This window comes from Zonotrichia leucophrys, unplaced genomic scaffold (assembly GCF_028769735.1).
Source record: "Zonotrichia leucophrys gambelii isolate GWCS_2022_RI unplaced genomic scaffold, RI_Zleu_2.0 Scaffold_85_192490, whole genome shotgun sequence".
Classification (NCBI taxonomy): Eukaryota; Metazoa; Chordata; class Aves; order Passeriformes; family Passerellidae; genus Zonotrichia; species Zonotrichia leucophrys.
The window spans coordinates 145,584-162,517 of NW_026992290.1; the positions used below are offsets into that span (position 1 = coordinate 145,584).

Consider the following 16,934-nt stretch of genomic DNA (forward strand, 5'->3'; position numbering starts at 1 on the left):
TCCACCAATCCAATATGGCTGCCCATGTACACCCACCCAAGATGTCTGCCCCATGAGACACAATCCAATATGGCCGCCGCAGCCCCACCCCCACAGATCACTTCACACAAATTTCCCAAATTTCTCTTTTATTGCCCCAAATCCCCCCCATTGGACGCCGCCGAATGGGCGTGGTCAGCACCGGCTGGGGGGCGTGGCTTCATCGGGCATGGCGCTGGGATTGGTCAGCGCCAGGCGGGGCGGGGCCAGGGCGTGGCCCGGGGGGCGTTTCCCGTTGACCACCAGCGAGAGGGGGGAGGGGACGCGCAGGGACACGAAGGAGAACGTCTGAAATGGGGAGAAACCGGTAAAAAACAGTAAAAACCAGTGTGGACCAGTAAAAACCAGTGAAAACCAGTATGGAGCAGTAAAAGCAAAAAAAACAGTAAAAATTCCCATTTTTTGCCCATTTTGGAGCCCTGAATTCTTCAAAAACCCTCCCAGTTCATCTCAATTCCCAGTAAAAACCAGTATGGACCAGTACGAACCAGTTTGGGTAGAAAAAAGCAGAAAAAAAATTGAAAAAAATGCTAAAAACCAGTATAAACCAGTATGGACCAGTGTTGACCAATTTGGGTGGGATAAGAACAAAAAAAAATCAGAAAAAAAAGAGGAAAAAATGGCAACAACCAGTATAAACCAGTATTGACCAGGATAAACCGGTATGGACCAGTTTGAGTGGAAAAAATGGGAAAAAAAAATTTAAAAAAGGTAAAAACCAGTAAAAACCAGTATGGACCGATATAACCCAGTACAAACCAGTACAAACCAGTACAGACCTGTCCCTGGTGCTGGTGCAGGTGCTGGCTCATCACGGGCTCGGCCACGCCCACCGCGTCCCCCACGGCCACGCCCCAATTGGGGGCGGAGTTATAGACGGTGATGGCGGCCACGGCCCCGCCCCCGTCCTGGAGACCAATCGTGCTGCGACGTCACAAAGGGGTGGGGTCAGTGAAAACCACGCCCCCATTGCAGCCCAGTTCATCCCGGTATATCCCAGTCCCTCCCAGTATAAACCAGTGACCCCCAAACTCCTCCCAGTCCCTCCCAGTCCATCCCAGTATAAACCAGTTCCCCCCAGTCCCTCCCAGTATAACCCACCATTCCCAGTATAACCCAGTATAACCCAGTATAACCCATTAAATCCCACTATAACCATTATAAACCATTGCAAATAAACCATTCCCAGTACAAACCAGTACAAACCAGTACAACTCACTAGGGCACGCCCCCGGGCGGGGTCAGGCTGAACAGGGCCCTGCCCAGCACCACCTTGTGGGGGTTGGGCCCAGGGCGGAGCCCGGCGATGGGGGAGGGGCGCGGCCCCCCGGCCCCGCCCAGCGGGCCCAGCAGGGGGAGGGGCACCGGCCCAGCCACGCCCCTTCGGCGCTTCCCACGCAGCTTCCCCTGGGGGGCAGGGCTTAAATCAGTGACCACGCCCACCGAGGACACGCCTCCCAGCCCCTCCCAGTATAAACCAGCGACCCCCAACCCCCTCCCAGTCCCTCCCAGTCCCTCCCAGTAACCCCAGCGCCCCGTACCCGCGTCTCCAGCAGCCGGCACAGGTCGCCCAGGTAGCCAATCAGCTGCTGGTGCCGTCGCCGAGGCTCCTCCCACTGCGGGGCGAGGTCGGCGGCGCGGCTGAGGCCCTCCAGCGCCCCCTGGAACCGCTCCAGGTACTGCAATAACTGTGAGTGGGATAAAGGGGTTAAACTGGGTTATACTGGTTTGTACTGGTTTGTACTGGTGTGTGCTCAGCCCCTCCAGCGCCCCCTGGAACCGCTCCAGGTTCTGCAGCAGCGGTGAAAGGGTTAAACTGGGTTAAACTGGGTTAAACTGGGAGGGGATTGTAGTTCCAGCCCCTCCCCTTTAGGCCCCACCTCCAGAGGCCCCGCCCACCATGCCCCACCCCCCTGAAGCCCCGCCCCTCTCACCGTGGCGCGGTTCAGGTGCAGGTCGGGGTTGGCGGCGGCCGCAGGGTCCACGCGCTCCTGGAAAGTGGGCGGGGTTTCAGTTAGACCACGCCCATTGCCAGACCACACCCCCTGCCCGGACCCACGCCCCCTGTTCAAGCCCCGCCCATTCTCACCCCCTGTGAACAGGCCCCGAGCGTGCGCCGGGCGCTGCTCCACCCCTCTATGACCCCGCCCCTCCGCTAGCCCCGCCCCCCGTGGTTAAGCCCCGCCCCTCTCTCACCGCCTGTGCGTAGGCCGCGAGCGCGCGCCGGGCGCTGCCGGGGCTCTGCCCCCCCGCGAAGAACAGCGACACGTGGGCGTTACCCAGGACATCTGCAACAGGGATAACGCACACCTGAGCACACCTGGGCACACCTGGGCACAGGTAACACACACCTGGGCACACCTGGGCACACCTGAGATACACCTGGGTATCCTATCTGCCCCCCAGGAAAAGAACAGAGACACGTGGGCGTTACCCAGGACATCTGGAACACCTGAGCACACCTGGGCACAGGTAACACACACCTGGGAACACCTAAACCACACCTGAGATACACCTGGGCACACCTTGGATACACCTGAGACACACCTGAGATACCTGAGGTACACCTGACCACACCTGAGTACAGGTAAACCACACCTAAACCACACCTGGGCACACCTGAGCCCCTCCCACCCCAGTTTAACCCTTCACCTTCCCCCAGGTGTACTCACACCACGATTGGCCGTCCCTCGGGTCGCACCTGACGGCCGCCTCCGCCTGGGCCAGGCTCTCGCGCAAGGCCCCGCCCCCCGGGCCCGGCCCCGCCCCCCCGGGGGCTGGCCCCTCCCCCCGCGGGCCTGGCCCCGCCCCCTGGGCGCGCAGGGCCATGGAGAGGAGGCGCCGGGCCTCGGGGTCCTCCCCCTGGATAAGGAAAAGGGCGGGGTTAGGGGCGGGGCCAATGGGGGAGGGCACGCCCCCTTTGGCCACACCCCCTGCCAGACAGGTAACCCAAAAAGTCCCCCAAAAATCCAAACAAAATCCCCCCAAAAATCACACAAACTCCCCCCCAAAAACCACCAAAACCAACCCAAAAAATCATCCATGAACCACCCAAAAAAAACCCAAAAATCCCCACAAATATCCCAGAAACCACCCAGGGACCCCAAAAACCTCAAAAATCACCCTAAAAACCCCCAAAAGTCCCCAAAGCCCTCGGAAAAAAACACCTGAAAACCACCCTAAACCACCCAAAAATCACCTCAAAATCCACCACAGAAGCACCCTAAAACGTCCCAAAAATCCCCAAAACCACCCCAAAAACCACCCAGAAATCCCCTCAGTAAATTAATTAAAAACCCCAAAAAAATTCCCCAAAAATCCCCAAAATCCTCCCCCAAACCCCCCGAGGTCCCTCCCCTTTTTAAGCCCCTCCCCTTTTTAAGCCCCGCCCCCACCTGCTGCAGGGCCCCCCCGAAGGCCTCGCGCGCCCCCCGCAGGTCGCCCCGCCGCCATCTTTGCTCCCCCAGCTGCCTCCAGGCCACGCCCAGGGCGGGGTCCAGCTTCAGGGCGTGGCCCAGCGCCAGCTCCGCCCTGGCCCCGCCCACCTCAGGGGCCACGCCCAGGGCGCGCGCGCGAAGCACCAGCGCCCGGCCACGCCCCTCGGGAGAGACTGTAAAAACAGGGGGGCGGGGTTAGGATGGACACGCTCACAGCCACGCCCTGGCCACGCCCCCTTTGGCCACGCCCCCACCGTGGATCTGCTCCATCAGCTTCAGCGTCCGCTCCATCTCCGCCACCAGCGGGTCCTGGGCGGGGTCGGGGGCGTGGCCATGGGCGTGGTCATGGGTGGGGTCGTGGGCGGGGTCACGGGTGGGCAGGGAATCCCGGAAGTTGTAGAGGTCTGTCACCAGGCCCTGGGGAGGAACAGAAATTGGTGGGAACTGGGTAAAAAATGAACCAAAATCAACCCAAAATTACCCCAAAATCAGCTCAAAAATGACCCAAAACCAACCCAAAATTAGCTGAGAAATAACCCAAAATCAGCTCAAAAAATAACCCAAAAGAACTTTAAAACAACCAAAAATCAAGAGGAAAATAACCCAAAACCGACGCGAAATCAGCTCAGAAATGACCCCAAAACAACTCAAATTTTAAGCCAAAATTAGCTCCAAAATACCCTGAAATTACCCCAAAATATAACTCAAAATATCCCCAAATATAACCCGAAAATACCTCCAAAATAGCCTGAAATTACCCCAAAATATAACCCAAAATCAACGCTAAAATAACCGAAAATCAGCACAAAACATAACCCAAAATTACCCCCAAAATCACCTCAAAAATCATCCAAAATCATGCCCAAAATCACCCCCGAAATCTGCCCAAAACCACCTTTAAAAATAACCCCCACAATCAATCCAAAATCAACCGAAAATAACCCAGAATAACACAAAACACCACCAAAAAAAATCCCAAAAAATCTCCAAAATTCCCAAAATCCCCCCCAGCTGGCGCAGCCGATCCGGAGTTGTTTTTGAGCCATTCTGGGACAATTTCCCCTCACGACTCCCCGCCCCTCCCTCATCCCCTCAGACCCCTCACGACTCCCCGCCCCTCCCTCATCCCCTCAGAGGCCCCCGGTCCCCTCAGAGCGCCCCTTCCCCCCCACGGGAGTCCCATCCCTCCCCCTTCCGGTGCCCCCCGCCCCTTCCCCGGCCGGGGGTCCCTCCCCTCCGCCACCTCGAGCCGTTTCAGCGCCTCCTCATCGCCGCCATCCCCTCCATCCCCTCCCCCGCCGCCATCCGCCGCCGTCGCCTCCTCCTCGGGCGCCGCCATGACAGCGGCGCCACGCCCACTTCCGGCTTCTTGCTCCCTCCTTTGACGGCCGGCCGGCCTCCCATTGGCTGCGGCGCTGCCACTTCCGGCCTCTTCTTCCCGCCTTTTCTTCCAGCCGCACTCCTATTGGGTGCTGTAGCCGAAACTTCCGGCCTCATCCTCCCTTCCGCGCTACCATTGGTTGCCCCCTCACGCTTAAAGTGGCCCCTCACGCTTAAACTGGCCGCGCCCCAGCCTAAAACGGCGCTCGCCTCTCGCACCTTTTAAGGTGGGGCCGCGCCTCCTCATTCCCATTTAAGGGCATACCCCGCCCCTAAAGGCGGATCCATGTATCCTTTAAAGGTAAGACTCCGCCCCTCCATTCTCCCGCCGCGCGCTGGCCCCGCCCCATCCCGGCTCCCTCACGGTGGGACTCGACACAATGGTTTGCGTTTTTATTTAAAAAACATTTAAATAAAGAAATTTTATCTTTTAGCCCCCAGCAAATTCAGTAAATTGCACGGTTAAGCAGGATTTATTCCAGCGCTTCATAAAATAATCATATAAATTAAACTATTATATAATTTATACAGTCGCATAATTTAAACACATTAATAACATCAAAACAACGGAAAAAAACCCAGAACAATAGAAATTAAACAGTGAAAAGCCCAAAACCCTGCGGGAAACGGTGGAACTGAGGAGTGCGAAAGTAAAAATAGAAAATAAAGTGATAAAATTGGATACTGTGATTTTTTCCTTGCGCGGACAGGGAATAGTGGAGGAAAAAAGGGGGCAAAAAAAAGTAAAATCGATTAAAAGCAATAATTAGGAGGTAAACCTCGTGCAAAAGGTTTTATCGTTTTTTATTTTAATGTGATTCATGTTTGGGTAAAGTTAAAGGAGAGAGAGAACACGTGAGCGGGGGGGGAAATACTGAGGGTGGAAATATGAGGCAAAACCGCCTCCAATCGGGCAAAAAACTTCCGAAAACTCCATTAAAAAATCGAACTGCTAACTTCAAATGCGAAAAGAAATCCTTGAAGGGGAAACCTAAGTAAAAAAAAAACGTAAATTAATGGTTTAAAACTACTTTTGTAGCGCCGAGATCCTCGGGGCGCGGTTTCCCGCCAGTGGCTCATCCTTGAGGTGAAAAGTTATCCCAACAGGGGTGAAAAGGCTTAAAAATTCCACCGAAACTTACAAATTCTGTCTTAAAATCCGTAATAAAGTAAAAGGAATTAAGTCTACAGGGGAGGATGGGGGAACACGTGGTGGCGGGGGGAAATCGTGAGAGAAAATGAAGTGAGGTTAAGCAAAAAATCCCTTAAAATAACGACTAAAACACCAGTAAACACCCCGCCAAAACACCAAAATAAAAACCCAAGAAAATCCCCCCAGAAAAGGAAAGTTATACAGCGCAGATCCTCCAGAAGGCGCTTCCAGCCGGCGGCTCCGCCTGAGGGGAGAGAAGCGGAGTCAGAGCGGGACGGAAGTGGGACCGCCGGATCCCAATTAATCCCACTCTAATTAATCCCTCCCGAATTAATCACTCCCTAATTAATCGTCCCCAAATAATACATCCCGAGGAGATCCCCGGAGCGTTTGTGCGGCTCCCCAAATACCGGCGGAGCCCGGGGGCGTTCCCTGCCCCGCGCCGCCGGGTGAAGAAAGAGCCGCCGCTGCTGCTCTGCGACGCCGCTAAAACCCCGAGCGCCCGCGGCTGGCGGCGACGGGGGGAACGCGGGTCGGGATCGCGATCGGGCGACATGTCGCGATAGGAACACACAGACAGGGCTCCACTCCCCCACAGCCGCCATTCCCCCACTTACTGCGCAGCCCTGCGATCCCCTCGCCGGCCTCTCACGGACTGAGCCGCAGCCGCCTTCGCCCGCCGGGCCCCTTTTAGAAAGCCACGCCCCCTGCGCTGCTATTGGCCGGCAAAACACCGCCCGCCAATCCTATTGGCCACTTGGCAGGAGAGGGGCGAGGTTATGCAAATGAGGCATGATTAAAAAGGGGCTTGGCTCACATGATGATGATTGACAGAGGGGTTTATGTAATCCAATGTAAAAGGCGTGGCTTGCAGCTGTTGATTGACAGATAAGGTGCTAATGTAACCCTATGCAAGGGGTGTGGCTTGCAGCTGTTGATTGACAGATATGGTACTCATGTAACTCAGAGCAAGGGGCTTGGCTTACAGTCGATGATTGACAGGTAATGTAATAATGTAACCCAATTTAAGGGGTGTGGCTTATCCTGATGATTGACAGGTATGTATAATTGTAAACCAATACAAGGGGCGTGGCTTGCAGATGACTGATCGCAATAGGGTATGGTACCACTGGTGATTGACAAGGAATACCAGGGGCTGATTGGTCCTCTCAAGAGGGGCAGAGCCACCAACTGAATGACATTATCAACAAAAAAAGAGGCGTGGCCAGAAGATGAGGGGATAGGGAATATTTTTATTAAAAGGGCGTGGCCACTGTGGGCGTGGCCACCTCAATCCCTCCACGTCACTTCCACCTCATCCGTCCGATACCTGCCAGAGGTCAAAGGTCAGAGCTCAGCCAATACCCACACAGCCCCACCCACCCAGCCACGCCCCCTGACCTCTGCGTGATCCCTGATTGGCTGAGCTCTGTCACCTGCCCCACCCTCAGCATCTCGCACCCGGCCTGGGCAATCATGGCGCCGTTGTCAATGCAGTACCTGCAGGGTCAAAGGTCACAGGTGTGCCACGCCCCCTCCCGAGGCAGGCCACGCCCCCCCAGAGGGAGGCCATGCCCTCACCTGTCATCGACGGGGCAGAGCTCCGCCCCCCGGGCCCTGCACATGCTCTGTAGCATCTCCTGCAGCCGGTGGTTACCTGCACACAGGTGGGTGGGCGTTACCTGGGCGTGGCCCACCCCTGGCTCCGCCCTCACATGCAAATGGAGGTCAGGCCCCTCTTTATGCAGAGCTGGGCCCCGCCCATTTGCTCCTGCCTCTTTTGGGAAGGCCACGCCCCCTCAGGTGTGACCACACCCACCCCAGGTGTGGCCATGCCCACTCACAGGCCACGCCCCCCACGAGCAGCAGGTGCCGCGCCCGGGTCAGCGCCAGCGCCCTCTCGGTGACCTCGGCCAGCATGGCGAACGCCGTCTCCTGGGACACAGAAACGGGGCAAAATCACACAAAAACGGCACAAAAACGGCCCTAAAACATCACCGAAAATGGCCCAAATATCACCCAAAAATTGGCACCAAAATGGCCCAAAATTGTCCTAAAAATCTCCCAAAAAGTACCCCAAAAATAGCCCAAATATCACCCAAAAAGGCCCTAAAATTGTCCTAAGAATGTTCCAAAAATGGCTGAAAAATGTCCTAAAAATGGCCCAAAAGCAGTTGCAGAACCAGCCCAAAAAAAGTCCAAAAATGGCCCCAAAAATGGCCTCAAAAATGTCCACACAAATGGCCCCAAAATGGCCCCAAAAATAGCCCAAAAAGGTCCAAAAACAGCCCAAAAATGGCCCCAAAAATGTCCTAAAAATGGCCCAAAAAGGTCTTAAAAACCACACCAAAAATGGCCCAAAATTGCCCCCAATAAATGCTCCAAAATGGCTTCGAAAATATCTGAAAGAAATCTCAAAGAAGTCCTAAAAACAGCCCAAAACTTGCCCAAAACTGCCACCAAAAATGTCCTAAAAACCGCCCCAAAAATGGCCCTAAAATGTCCCAAAAATTGTCCCAAAATTTTCCCAAAAAGTCCCAAAACGAGCCCCAAAATAGCCTAAAACCCACCCCAAAAAAGTTACAAAAGCCTCCCAAAAATGCCTGAAAATTGTACCAAAGTTAACCCCAAAAAACCCCGTTAATTACCCCAATTAATTAACATTAATTAACCCTTTCATTACCTGCAGGGAGAAGCAGAGATCCTCGGGGGTCACCTCCCCCGACTCCAAAAGCTTCGGGGTCACAGCCTGGGGGAAAAAATCCAAATTTTGGGGCAATCTGGGGGGTTTTGGATTAATTCTGGGATTTTGGGGTCGATTTTGGGTCAATTTTGGGGTTTTTGGAGTCATATTTGGGATTTTGGGGTCAGATTTGGGGTTTTGGGGTCAGTTTTGGGATTTTGGGGTCAGTTTTGGAGTGAGATTAAGGATTTTTGGAGTTTTGGGGTCAGTTTTGGAGTTCTGGGGTAAGTTTGGGATTTTTCAGTCAATTTTGGGGTTTTTGGGTCAGTTTTAGAATTTTGGGGTCAATCCCAGAGATTTTAGGGTCAGATTTGGGATTCTAGGGCCAGATTTGAGGTTTTTGGGAGTTTCAGAGTCAATTTTGGGGTGAGATTTGTGGGTTTTGGGTCAGTTTTGGGGTCAGATTTGGGGTTTTGGGATCAGTTCTGGGGTTTTTGGGCGCCTGTGTGGGTTTGGGATGTTTTGGACTCAGTTTTGGTGTAAATTTTGGGGGTTTTGCCTCAGTTTTGGGCTCAGTTTTAGGGTTTTAAGGTTCTGGGGTTTTGGGGTCGTTTTTGGGGTGAGTTTTGGGGTTTTTGGTACCTGCAGGTGCGAGAGCAGCCCCGAGAAGGAGACATCGAGGCCTTTGACCACGTAGGGCAGCGGCACCAGGCGGCGACCCCTGGGTTTGGGGGAAAATCCCGGGATTTTGGGTCAGTTTGGGGTAAAATTGGGGGATTCTGGATCACTTTGGGATTTGGGGAAAAATCCCAGAATTTTGGGTCAGTTTTAAGCTCAGTTTTGGGCTCAGTTTCGGGGATTTTGCGCTCAGTTTTGGGGTCAGTTTTAAGCTCAGTTTTGGGGTCATTTCAGGGGATTTTGCGCTCAGTTTTGGGGTCAGTTTTAAGCTCAGTTTTGGGGTCATTTCAGGGGATTTTGGGGTCATTTCTGGGGTGATTTCAGGGAGTTTTGGGCTCAGTTTTTGGGGTAATTTCAGGGGGATTTGAGGTCACTTTTGGGGCCACTTCTGGGATAATTTCAGTGGATTTGGGGCTCATTTTTGGGGGCAATTTCAGGGGATTTTGGGGTCACTTTTGGGGTGATTTCAGGGGATTTTAGGGTCAGTTTTGGGTCACTTTGAGGTCACTTCTGGGCTCATTTTTGGGGCAATTTCAGGGGATTTTGGGGTCACTTTTGGGGTGATTTCCGGGGATTTTAGGGTCAGGTTTTGGGTCACTTTGAGCTCACTTTTGGGCTCATTTTTGGGTTCATTTCCGGGGTTTTTGGCTCACCTCTTGGCCAGTTGCTCCACGTTGTAGCCAGGGCTGGGGGCGTTGGGGATCTGTGGGGAAAGGGGCGGGGTCAGTTCTGGGGGCGGGGTCAGTTCTGGGGGCGTGGCCAGTTCGGGTGTGTCCCCGCGGTGGGCGTGTCCCCGCGGTGGGCGTGTCCCACCTGCAGCAGCCGGGCCAATCGGTCGATGCAGTTGCCCACGGCCACGTCCAGGGTCTCGCCCAGAATCCGGTACCGGCGCCGCGCGTACGCGATCACCTGCGGGCGGGGCAGGGGGGCGTGGCTATCGCGACAGGGGACGTTCCCTGCATCTCCCATCGCGATAGCGGCCATTTCCTCCCTCTGCCATCGTGATATCCCATGATATCAGCCATTCCCTCCCTCTCCCATCGCGATATCGGCCGTTTCCCTGCTCTCCTATCACGATATCTCACGATATTGGCCAGTTCCTCGCTCCCCCATCACGATATCCCATGATATCGGCCATTTCCTCCCTCTCCTATCACAATATCGGCCATTCCCTCCCTCTCCCATCTCAATATCGCCCATTCTCCCCTCTCCCTGATCACGACATCCCGCGATATCGGCGGTCTCCCCCCTACCCCCGACCCCTATCGCGGCCCTATCGCTCTCTATCGTCCCCTATCGCGGCCTATCTCGGCCCTATCGCGACAGGCACCTGGGTGTTGCCGCCGCTGACGTAGAGCACGAGAGGGTCGGGGGCGGGGCCGACGGCGCGGCCCATCTCGATGTGGCCCAGGCAGTGATTGACAGCCAGCAGGGGCCGCCCCCAGAGCTGGGCGAGCGTGCGCGCCACGGCCGCCACCACCGCCAGCGGGGAGCCCATGCCCGGGCCTGGAAATGGAGAAATTAATAAATTATTAATAAATAAAGAACAAATAAATTAACAATAAATAAATATTAAATTAATAAATAAATAAAGGAATAAAAAATAAATAAATGAATAAGTAAATAAAAATTAAAAATAAATAAATACTAAGTGAGCCCAGAGCTGGGACAGCGTGTCCCCCCAAAACTCACCCCCGAGTGAGTGGGAGCATCCAAACATCACCTCCCCTGGAGTGAATGGGAGGGTCCAAACCCCCCCGGGGTGAGTGGCAGTGACCAAATAACCAAAACCCCTCCCAGGGTGAATGGGATCGTCCAGAACCGCCCCCCCCCCGGGAATGAATGGGAGGGTCCAGAGCCCCTCAAAATCCCCTCAGGACCCCGCAAAAACCCCAATGGAAACCACACAAACCAAATCTGTGGGGTCTGTGGGAGACCTCGGGGGGATTTATGGGATCTGTAAAGATTTTTGGGGTCATTGGGGGATATATGGGGTCTGTGGGGCCTATAACGGATCTATGGGGTCTGTGGGCTCTGTGGGCTTTATAACCAATTTATGTGGTCCCGGTTCGGTTCTGGTGCCGTTCCCGGTGCCGGTACCTTTAGTGAAGGCCACCCCGTCGAGGTCCCGGGGCTCCACGCCCGCCTCGCTCAGCGCGTCCCGCACCAGCCCCAGCACCACGGCCCGGTGGTGCCGCCCGGTGGGCCCGGGGGCGAACCCTGCGGATGGAGCGGCATTAGAACCGGGAAACGGCACCGGCACCGGGACGGGAGGAAAGGGGAAGTGACGTCACCGTGTCCCGGCGGCGTGACGTAGGTGGCGCGGCGGTTGCTGAGGACGGCGCCGTCGCGCACCACCCCCGCCCCCACCTTGTTGGCGGAGCCCTCCAGGCCTAGCACGGTCGGCATGACGTCACGCACGGTGCGCTCCGCCGCTCTGACGTCACGCCGCCGCCCCCCCGCCGGTTCTCCCTCCTCACGGCGCTTCTCCCGCCGCTCCGCTACGTCAATTCCGTTTCCCGCCTCAATCCTCTCGCAGCCTCCGGAGCGTTTCCGGTTCCGGCCACGCCCCCCATTGACCACCAGCTCCCCTCACGGCTTCCCGCGCTCGCGGAGTCTCCGCTCCCGCCGCCGCCGCTGATTGGTCCCGCGCTCTGAGGTACGGCGCGCTCTGATTGGTCCCGTGGCCTGAGGCACGGCGCGTTCTGATTGGTTAGGGGAAGAACCGCGGAGGAGGGGGCATGTTTAACCGGGAGAGCGGCGGGCGCTGATTGGTCACTGAGAGAGATGAATGAGAGACAGTGGAGGGCGGGTTCGGCCCAGTTCGGAGCCGATCGATCCCGGTTCGGGCTCCGTTTCGGGCCCGGTTCCGCCCCCAAGGCCGCACGTGGCGGCGGCGGGCGCTGATTGGCCGGCGCGGCGTGAGGGGAGGCGCGCTCTGATTCGCCGCGTTTTCAGGGGAGGTGGGTGTTAAAGCAACGGCGCGCTTTGATTGGCCGGATTATGAGGGCAGGCGGGTGTTAAAGTTATGGTGCGCTCTGATTGGTCACGTTCTGAGGGGAGGTGGGAGGTTTTTAAAGCCCCGGCGAGCTCTCATTGGCTCGGGCTGACGACCTTCAATCTCCACGGCACAGGGGCGGAGCTTGAAGGCCAAAGGGGGCGTAACCAGTGGCGGAAAGGGCGGGGCCAGCGCCATGCCGAAGCGCGGGAAGAAGAAGGAGGAGAACGGGAGCGAGGACGAGGCCGGTGAGTGACCAGTATAAACCAGTATGGACCAGTATAAGCCATTATAAACCAGTATTTAACCATTGCCCCCTCCCCCTTCAGGCCCCGCCCCTGCCAAGGCCCCCAAGGCCTCCCCGGCCCCGCTGTACGAGGACCCGCCCACCCGCGAGGCCACGCCCGAGGGGCGGCGCTGGACGCTCAAGGTGACGTCATGGAACGTGGACGGGCTGAGGGCGTGGCTTAAAAAAGGCGGGGCCAAGGTAAGAGAGCGGGTCTTGTGGGGAGAAGGGATGGGCTAAGGGCGGGACTGAAAAGAGGCGTGGCTAATGTGAGTGGGCGTGGCCTAAGGGGATAAAGGGAGGCACACACAGGAATGGGGCGGGGCTTGTGGTGGTGGGCGGGGCCAACCACCAGTGTTGGAGGAATTTTTTGCCATTTTTGGGTGATTTTGGAGGATTTGTTTTTCAATTTTCAACTTTGGGGTTACTTTCGATGTCTTTCCATTTTGGGTCGATTTTGGTGAGTTTTTCACAATTTTTCAGGTTTTTTGGGCTGTTTTTCACCATTTCTGGGCCGTTTTTTACAGTGGGTGCAGGAGGAAGCCCCGGACGTGCTGTGCCTGCAGAAGGGAATTTTCGCTGTTTCTGGGTTGATTTTGGGCCGTTTTTCGCCGTATTTTCACCGTTTTTGATGGGGTTTTTTACCATTATTGGGTATTTTCAGATCGATTTTTACCATTTCCGTGGTTTTTTACCCCAGTGGGTTCAAGAGGAGGCCCCGGACGTGCTGTGTCTGCAGGAGACCAAGTGCGCGGAGTCGGCGGTGCCGGCCGAGCTGCGGGAGCTGCCGGGGCTGCCGCACCAGTTCTGGAGCAGCGCCAAGGACCGGCCGGGCTACAGCGGCGTGGGGCTGCTGGCCAAGACCGAGCCCCTCGACGTCACCTACGGCATCGGTGAGGCACAAAAAACGCGCTGGAATCGCCCCAAAAATGCCACGGAAGTGTCCTGAAAACTGCGCCGAAAACGGCCCCAAAATCGCCCCAAAACTGTCCTGAAATTGCCCTAAAAATGGCCTAAAAACGGCCCCGAAATTGCCCCAAAACTGCCACAGAGCCGTCCTGAAAACTGGCGCAGAAGCCATCCCAAAACGGTCCTGAAATCGTCCCAAAACCACCCCAAAACTGTCCTGAAACTGACCCGAATTACTCAACTGCCCACAAATCACCCCAAACTGTTCCAAACCACCCCAAAACCGCTCCACAACTGCCCTGAAATTGCCCCAAAACTGCCACGGAACTGTCCTGAAAACTGCACTGAAAATCACCCTGAAATCGCCCCAAAACTGCCCCAATCCCCTCCCAGTCCCTCCCAGTATAAACCAGTCATTCCTAATCCACTCAAACCCCCTCCCAGTGCACTGAAATCCCATCCCAGTCCCTCCCAGTATAAACCAGTATAAACCAGTGACTCCCATTTCACTCTATCCCCACCACAGGTGACCCAGAACACAACATGGACGGCCGCATTCCCTCCCAGTCCCTCCCAGTATAAACCAGTCATTCCTAATCCACTCAAACTCCCTCCCAGTCCCTCCCAGTGCACTGAAATCCCATTCCAGTCATTCCAGTCCCTCCCAGTATAAACCAGTCATTCCTAATCCATTCAAACCCCCTCCCAAAGCACTGAAATCCATTCCAGTCCTTCCAATCCCCTCCCCGTATAAACCAGTATAAACCAGTATAAACCAGTATAAGCCAGTATAAACCAGTGAGTCCCATTTCACTCTGTCCCCTCCCAGGTGATTCCAGTCATTCCCAATCCCCTCCCAGTCCCTCCCAGTATAAACCAGTCATTCCTAATCCACTCAAACCCCCTCCCAGTGCACTGAAATCCCATTCCAGTCATTCCCAATCCCCTCCCAGTCCCTCCCAGTATAAACCAGTCATTCCTAATCCACTCAAACCCCCTCCCAATGCACGGAAATCCCATTCCAGTCATTCCCAATTCCCTCCCAGTATAAACCAGTGACTCCCATTTCACTCTATCCCCACCACAGGTGACCCCGAGCACGACATGGACGGCCGCGCTCCCATCCCAGTCCCTCCCAGTATAAACCAGTCATTCCTAATGCACTCAAACCCCCTCCCAATGCACGGAAATCCATTCCAATCACTCCCAACGCTCTCCAGTATAAACCAGTACAAACCAGTGACTCCCATTTCACTCTGTCCCCACCACAGGTGACCCCGAGCACGACGTGGACGGCCGCATTCCCCTCCCAGTCCCTCCCAGTATAAACCAGTCATTCCTAATCCACCCAAACCCCTCCCAGTCCCTCCCAAAGCACTGAAATCCCATTCCAGCCATTCCAGTCCCTCCCAGTATAAACCAGTATAGACTCCCATTTCACTCTGTCCCCACCACAGGTGACCCTGAACATGACGTCGACAGCCGGGTGGTGACGGCCGAGTTCCCGTCCCTGTTCGTGGTCTGCGCCTACGTGCCCAACACTCTCCCAGTACAAACCAGTGACTCCCATTTCACTCTGTCCCCTCCCAGGTGACCCCGAGCACGACGTGGACGGCCGGGTGGTGACGGCCGAGTTCCCCTCGCTGTTCGTGGTCTGCGCCTACGTGCCCAACGCCGGGCGCGGCCTGGTGCGCCTGGAGCCGCGGCTGCGCTTCGACGCCGCCTTCCTGCGCTTCCTGCGCGGCCTGGACGCGCGCAAGCCCGTGCTGCTCTGCGGCGACCTCAACGTGGCGCACCGCGAGATCGACCTGTGCCACCCGCGCGCCAACCGCGCCAGCGCCGGCTTCACGCCGCAGGAGAGGGACGGCTTCACCAGGCTCCTCGAGAGCGGCTTCGTGGACTCCTTCCGGCACCTGTACCCCGAGGCCAAGGGCGCCTTCACCTTCTGGACGTACCTGGGCGCGGCGCGGGCGCGCAACGTGGGCTGGCGGCTGGACTACGCCGTGGTGTCGCAGCGCCTGGCGGGGGCGCTGTGCGACTGCAAGATCCGCAACACGGTGCAGGGCAGCGACCACTGCCCCATCACCGCCCTGCTGGCCGTCTAGGGAGCGGCTGTCGTGCCGATATTGGGGCGAGATTGGGCAAAATCGGGCAAAGTTGCATTTTAATATGCTTTCGGCTTTTAGTTTGGTGGTTTGGGCCCAAAACTGGCTAAAATCGGCCCAAAATGAGCCTAAATTGACTTAAAATTGGTCAAACTCACAGACGTTTTTAAGTGCATGTGTCGTTGCCCAAAATTGGCTCGTTTTGGCCCAAAATTGGCCTAAATGCGATCAGAATTGCTCAAAATTGGAGTTTGACGCATTTCCCGCTCTTGATTACACGTGTTTTAGCCCAAAATCAACTTCCAGTGGGTCATAATTAAATTGCGTTGGGTTACAGCAAAATTGGTTCAAAATTGCGTGAAATTCCCCCCAAAATTACTTGAAATTTAGCGGTCTTGACTGGACACATTCTGGCCCAATTTTGGCTCAATTTCACCCAAAACTGGCTTAAATTCACTCAAAATTACTCCAATTGGACACTTTTAACTGGACACGTTTTGGCACAACATCAGCTCAACTTGCCCCAAACTCGGCTGACATTGGCTCAAAAATCACTCAATCTTACACAATTTTAATTGGCGTTTTGGCCCAAAAACGGCCCAATTTGGCTCAAATTCGCTCAAAATCCCTCAAAGTTTGCAGACGTTTTTAATTGGATGTGTTATTGCCCAAATTGGCTCATTTTTCATCAAAATCGGCTTAAATTCACCCAAAATCGCTCAAAAGCTGTGTTTGACACGTTTCCCGCTTTTAATGAGACGTGTTCTAGGTCAAAATTCATTTGCGAGGAATGAAAATAATAAATTAGGTTTTGTTGAGTCAAAATCAGCCCAAAATTGGCTCAAATTCACTCAGAATCACTCAAAATTAGACAGTCTTGATTAGATGTGGTTTGGCCCAATTTTGGCTCAACTTAACCCAAAATCTGCTTAAAATCACTGAAAAACACTCAAAGTTTGGTGCTCTTGATTGGACACATTTTGGCCCAAAGTTGCATCAAGCTGTCCCCAAATTGGCTCAAAATCACTGAAATTTAGACACTTTTAATTGGCGTTTTAGGCCAAATTTTGGCTCAATTTGGTCCAAAATTGGCTTGGAACAAGTCAAAATTGAATTGGGTGAGGTTGGACCCAAACCGTCCCAAAATTGGCTCAAATTCACCCAAAATCACTCAAAGTTGGAGTTTGATAGCGCTGTTGCTTTTAACTGGATGTGTTTTGGCCCAAAATTGGCTCAAATTGACCCAAAACTGGCTTGGAGTGAGGT

The 16,934-nt window shown here is 55.0% G+C and overlaps 3 protein-coding genes across 3 annotated transcripts; 1 reads left to right on the top strand and 2 right to left on the bottom strand.

Moving 5' to 3' along the window:
* Positions 1–115: 115 nt before the first annotated feature.
* TTC5 (tetratricopeptide repeat domain 5) lies at positions 116–4,818 on the bottom strand. The gene is made up of 10 exons (XM_064737580.1): positions 4,720–4,818; positions 3,731–3,893; positions 3,435–3,649; positions 2,712–2,901; positions 2,236–2,327; positions 1,974–2,030; positions 1,581–1,727; positions 1,259–1,446; positions 819–963; positions 116–327 (listed from the first exon to the last, which is right to left on the bottom strand). Exons 1-10 carry the CDS (start codon positions 4,813–4,815, stop codon positions 175–177), a joined length of 1,446 nt encoding a protein of 481 aa, XP_064593650.1. The 5' UTR covers positions 4,816–4,818; the 3' UTR covers positions 116–174.
* A 2,424-nt stretch (positions 4,819–7,242) lies between these two features.
* OSGEP (O-sialoglycoprotein endopeptidase) lies at positions 7,243–11,799 on the bottom strand. Its single transcript, XM_064737573.1, has 11 exons — positions 11,665–11,799; positions 11,471–11,590; positions 10,701–10,876; positions 10,184–10,279; positions 10,024–10,073; positions 9,335–9,413; positions 8,693–8,758; positions 7,854–7,944; positions 7,591–7,666; positions 7,411–7,509; positions 7,243–7,339 (listed from the first exon to the last, which is right to left on the bottom strand). Exons 1-11 carry the CDS (start codon positions 11,777–11,779, stop codon positions 7,300–7,302), a joined length of 1,008 nt encoding a protein of 335 aa, XP_064593643.1. The 5' UTR covers positions 11,780–11,799; the 3' UTR covers positions 7,243–7,299.
* On the top strand, positions 11,783–15,963 carry APEX1 (apurinic/apyrimidinic endodeoxyribonuclease 1). Its single transcript, XM_064737575.1, has 5 exons — positions 11,783–12,029; positions 12,505–12,616; positions 12,698–12,855; positions 13,355–13,547; positions 15,154–15,963. The coding sequence occupies exons 2-5, from the start codon at positions 12,565–12,567 to the stop codon at positions 15,666–15,668; spliced, it is 918 nt and encodes a 305-aa protein (XP_064593645.1). The 5' UTR covers positions 11,783–12,029; positions 12,505–12,564; the 3' UTR covers positions 15,669–15,963.
* The last annotated feature ends 971 nt before the right edge of the window (positions 15,964–16,934 follow it).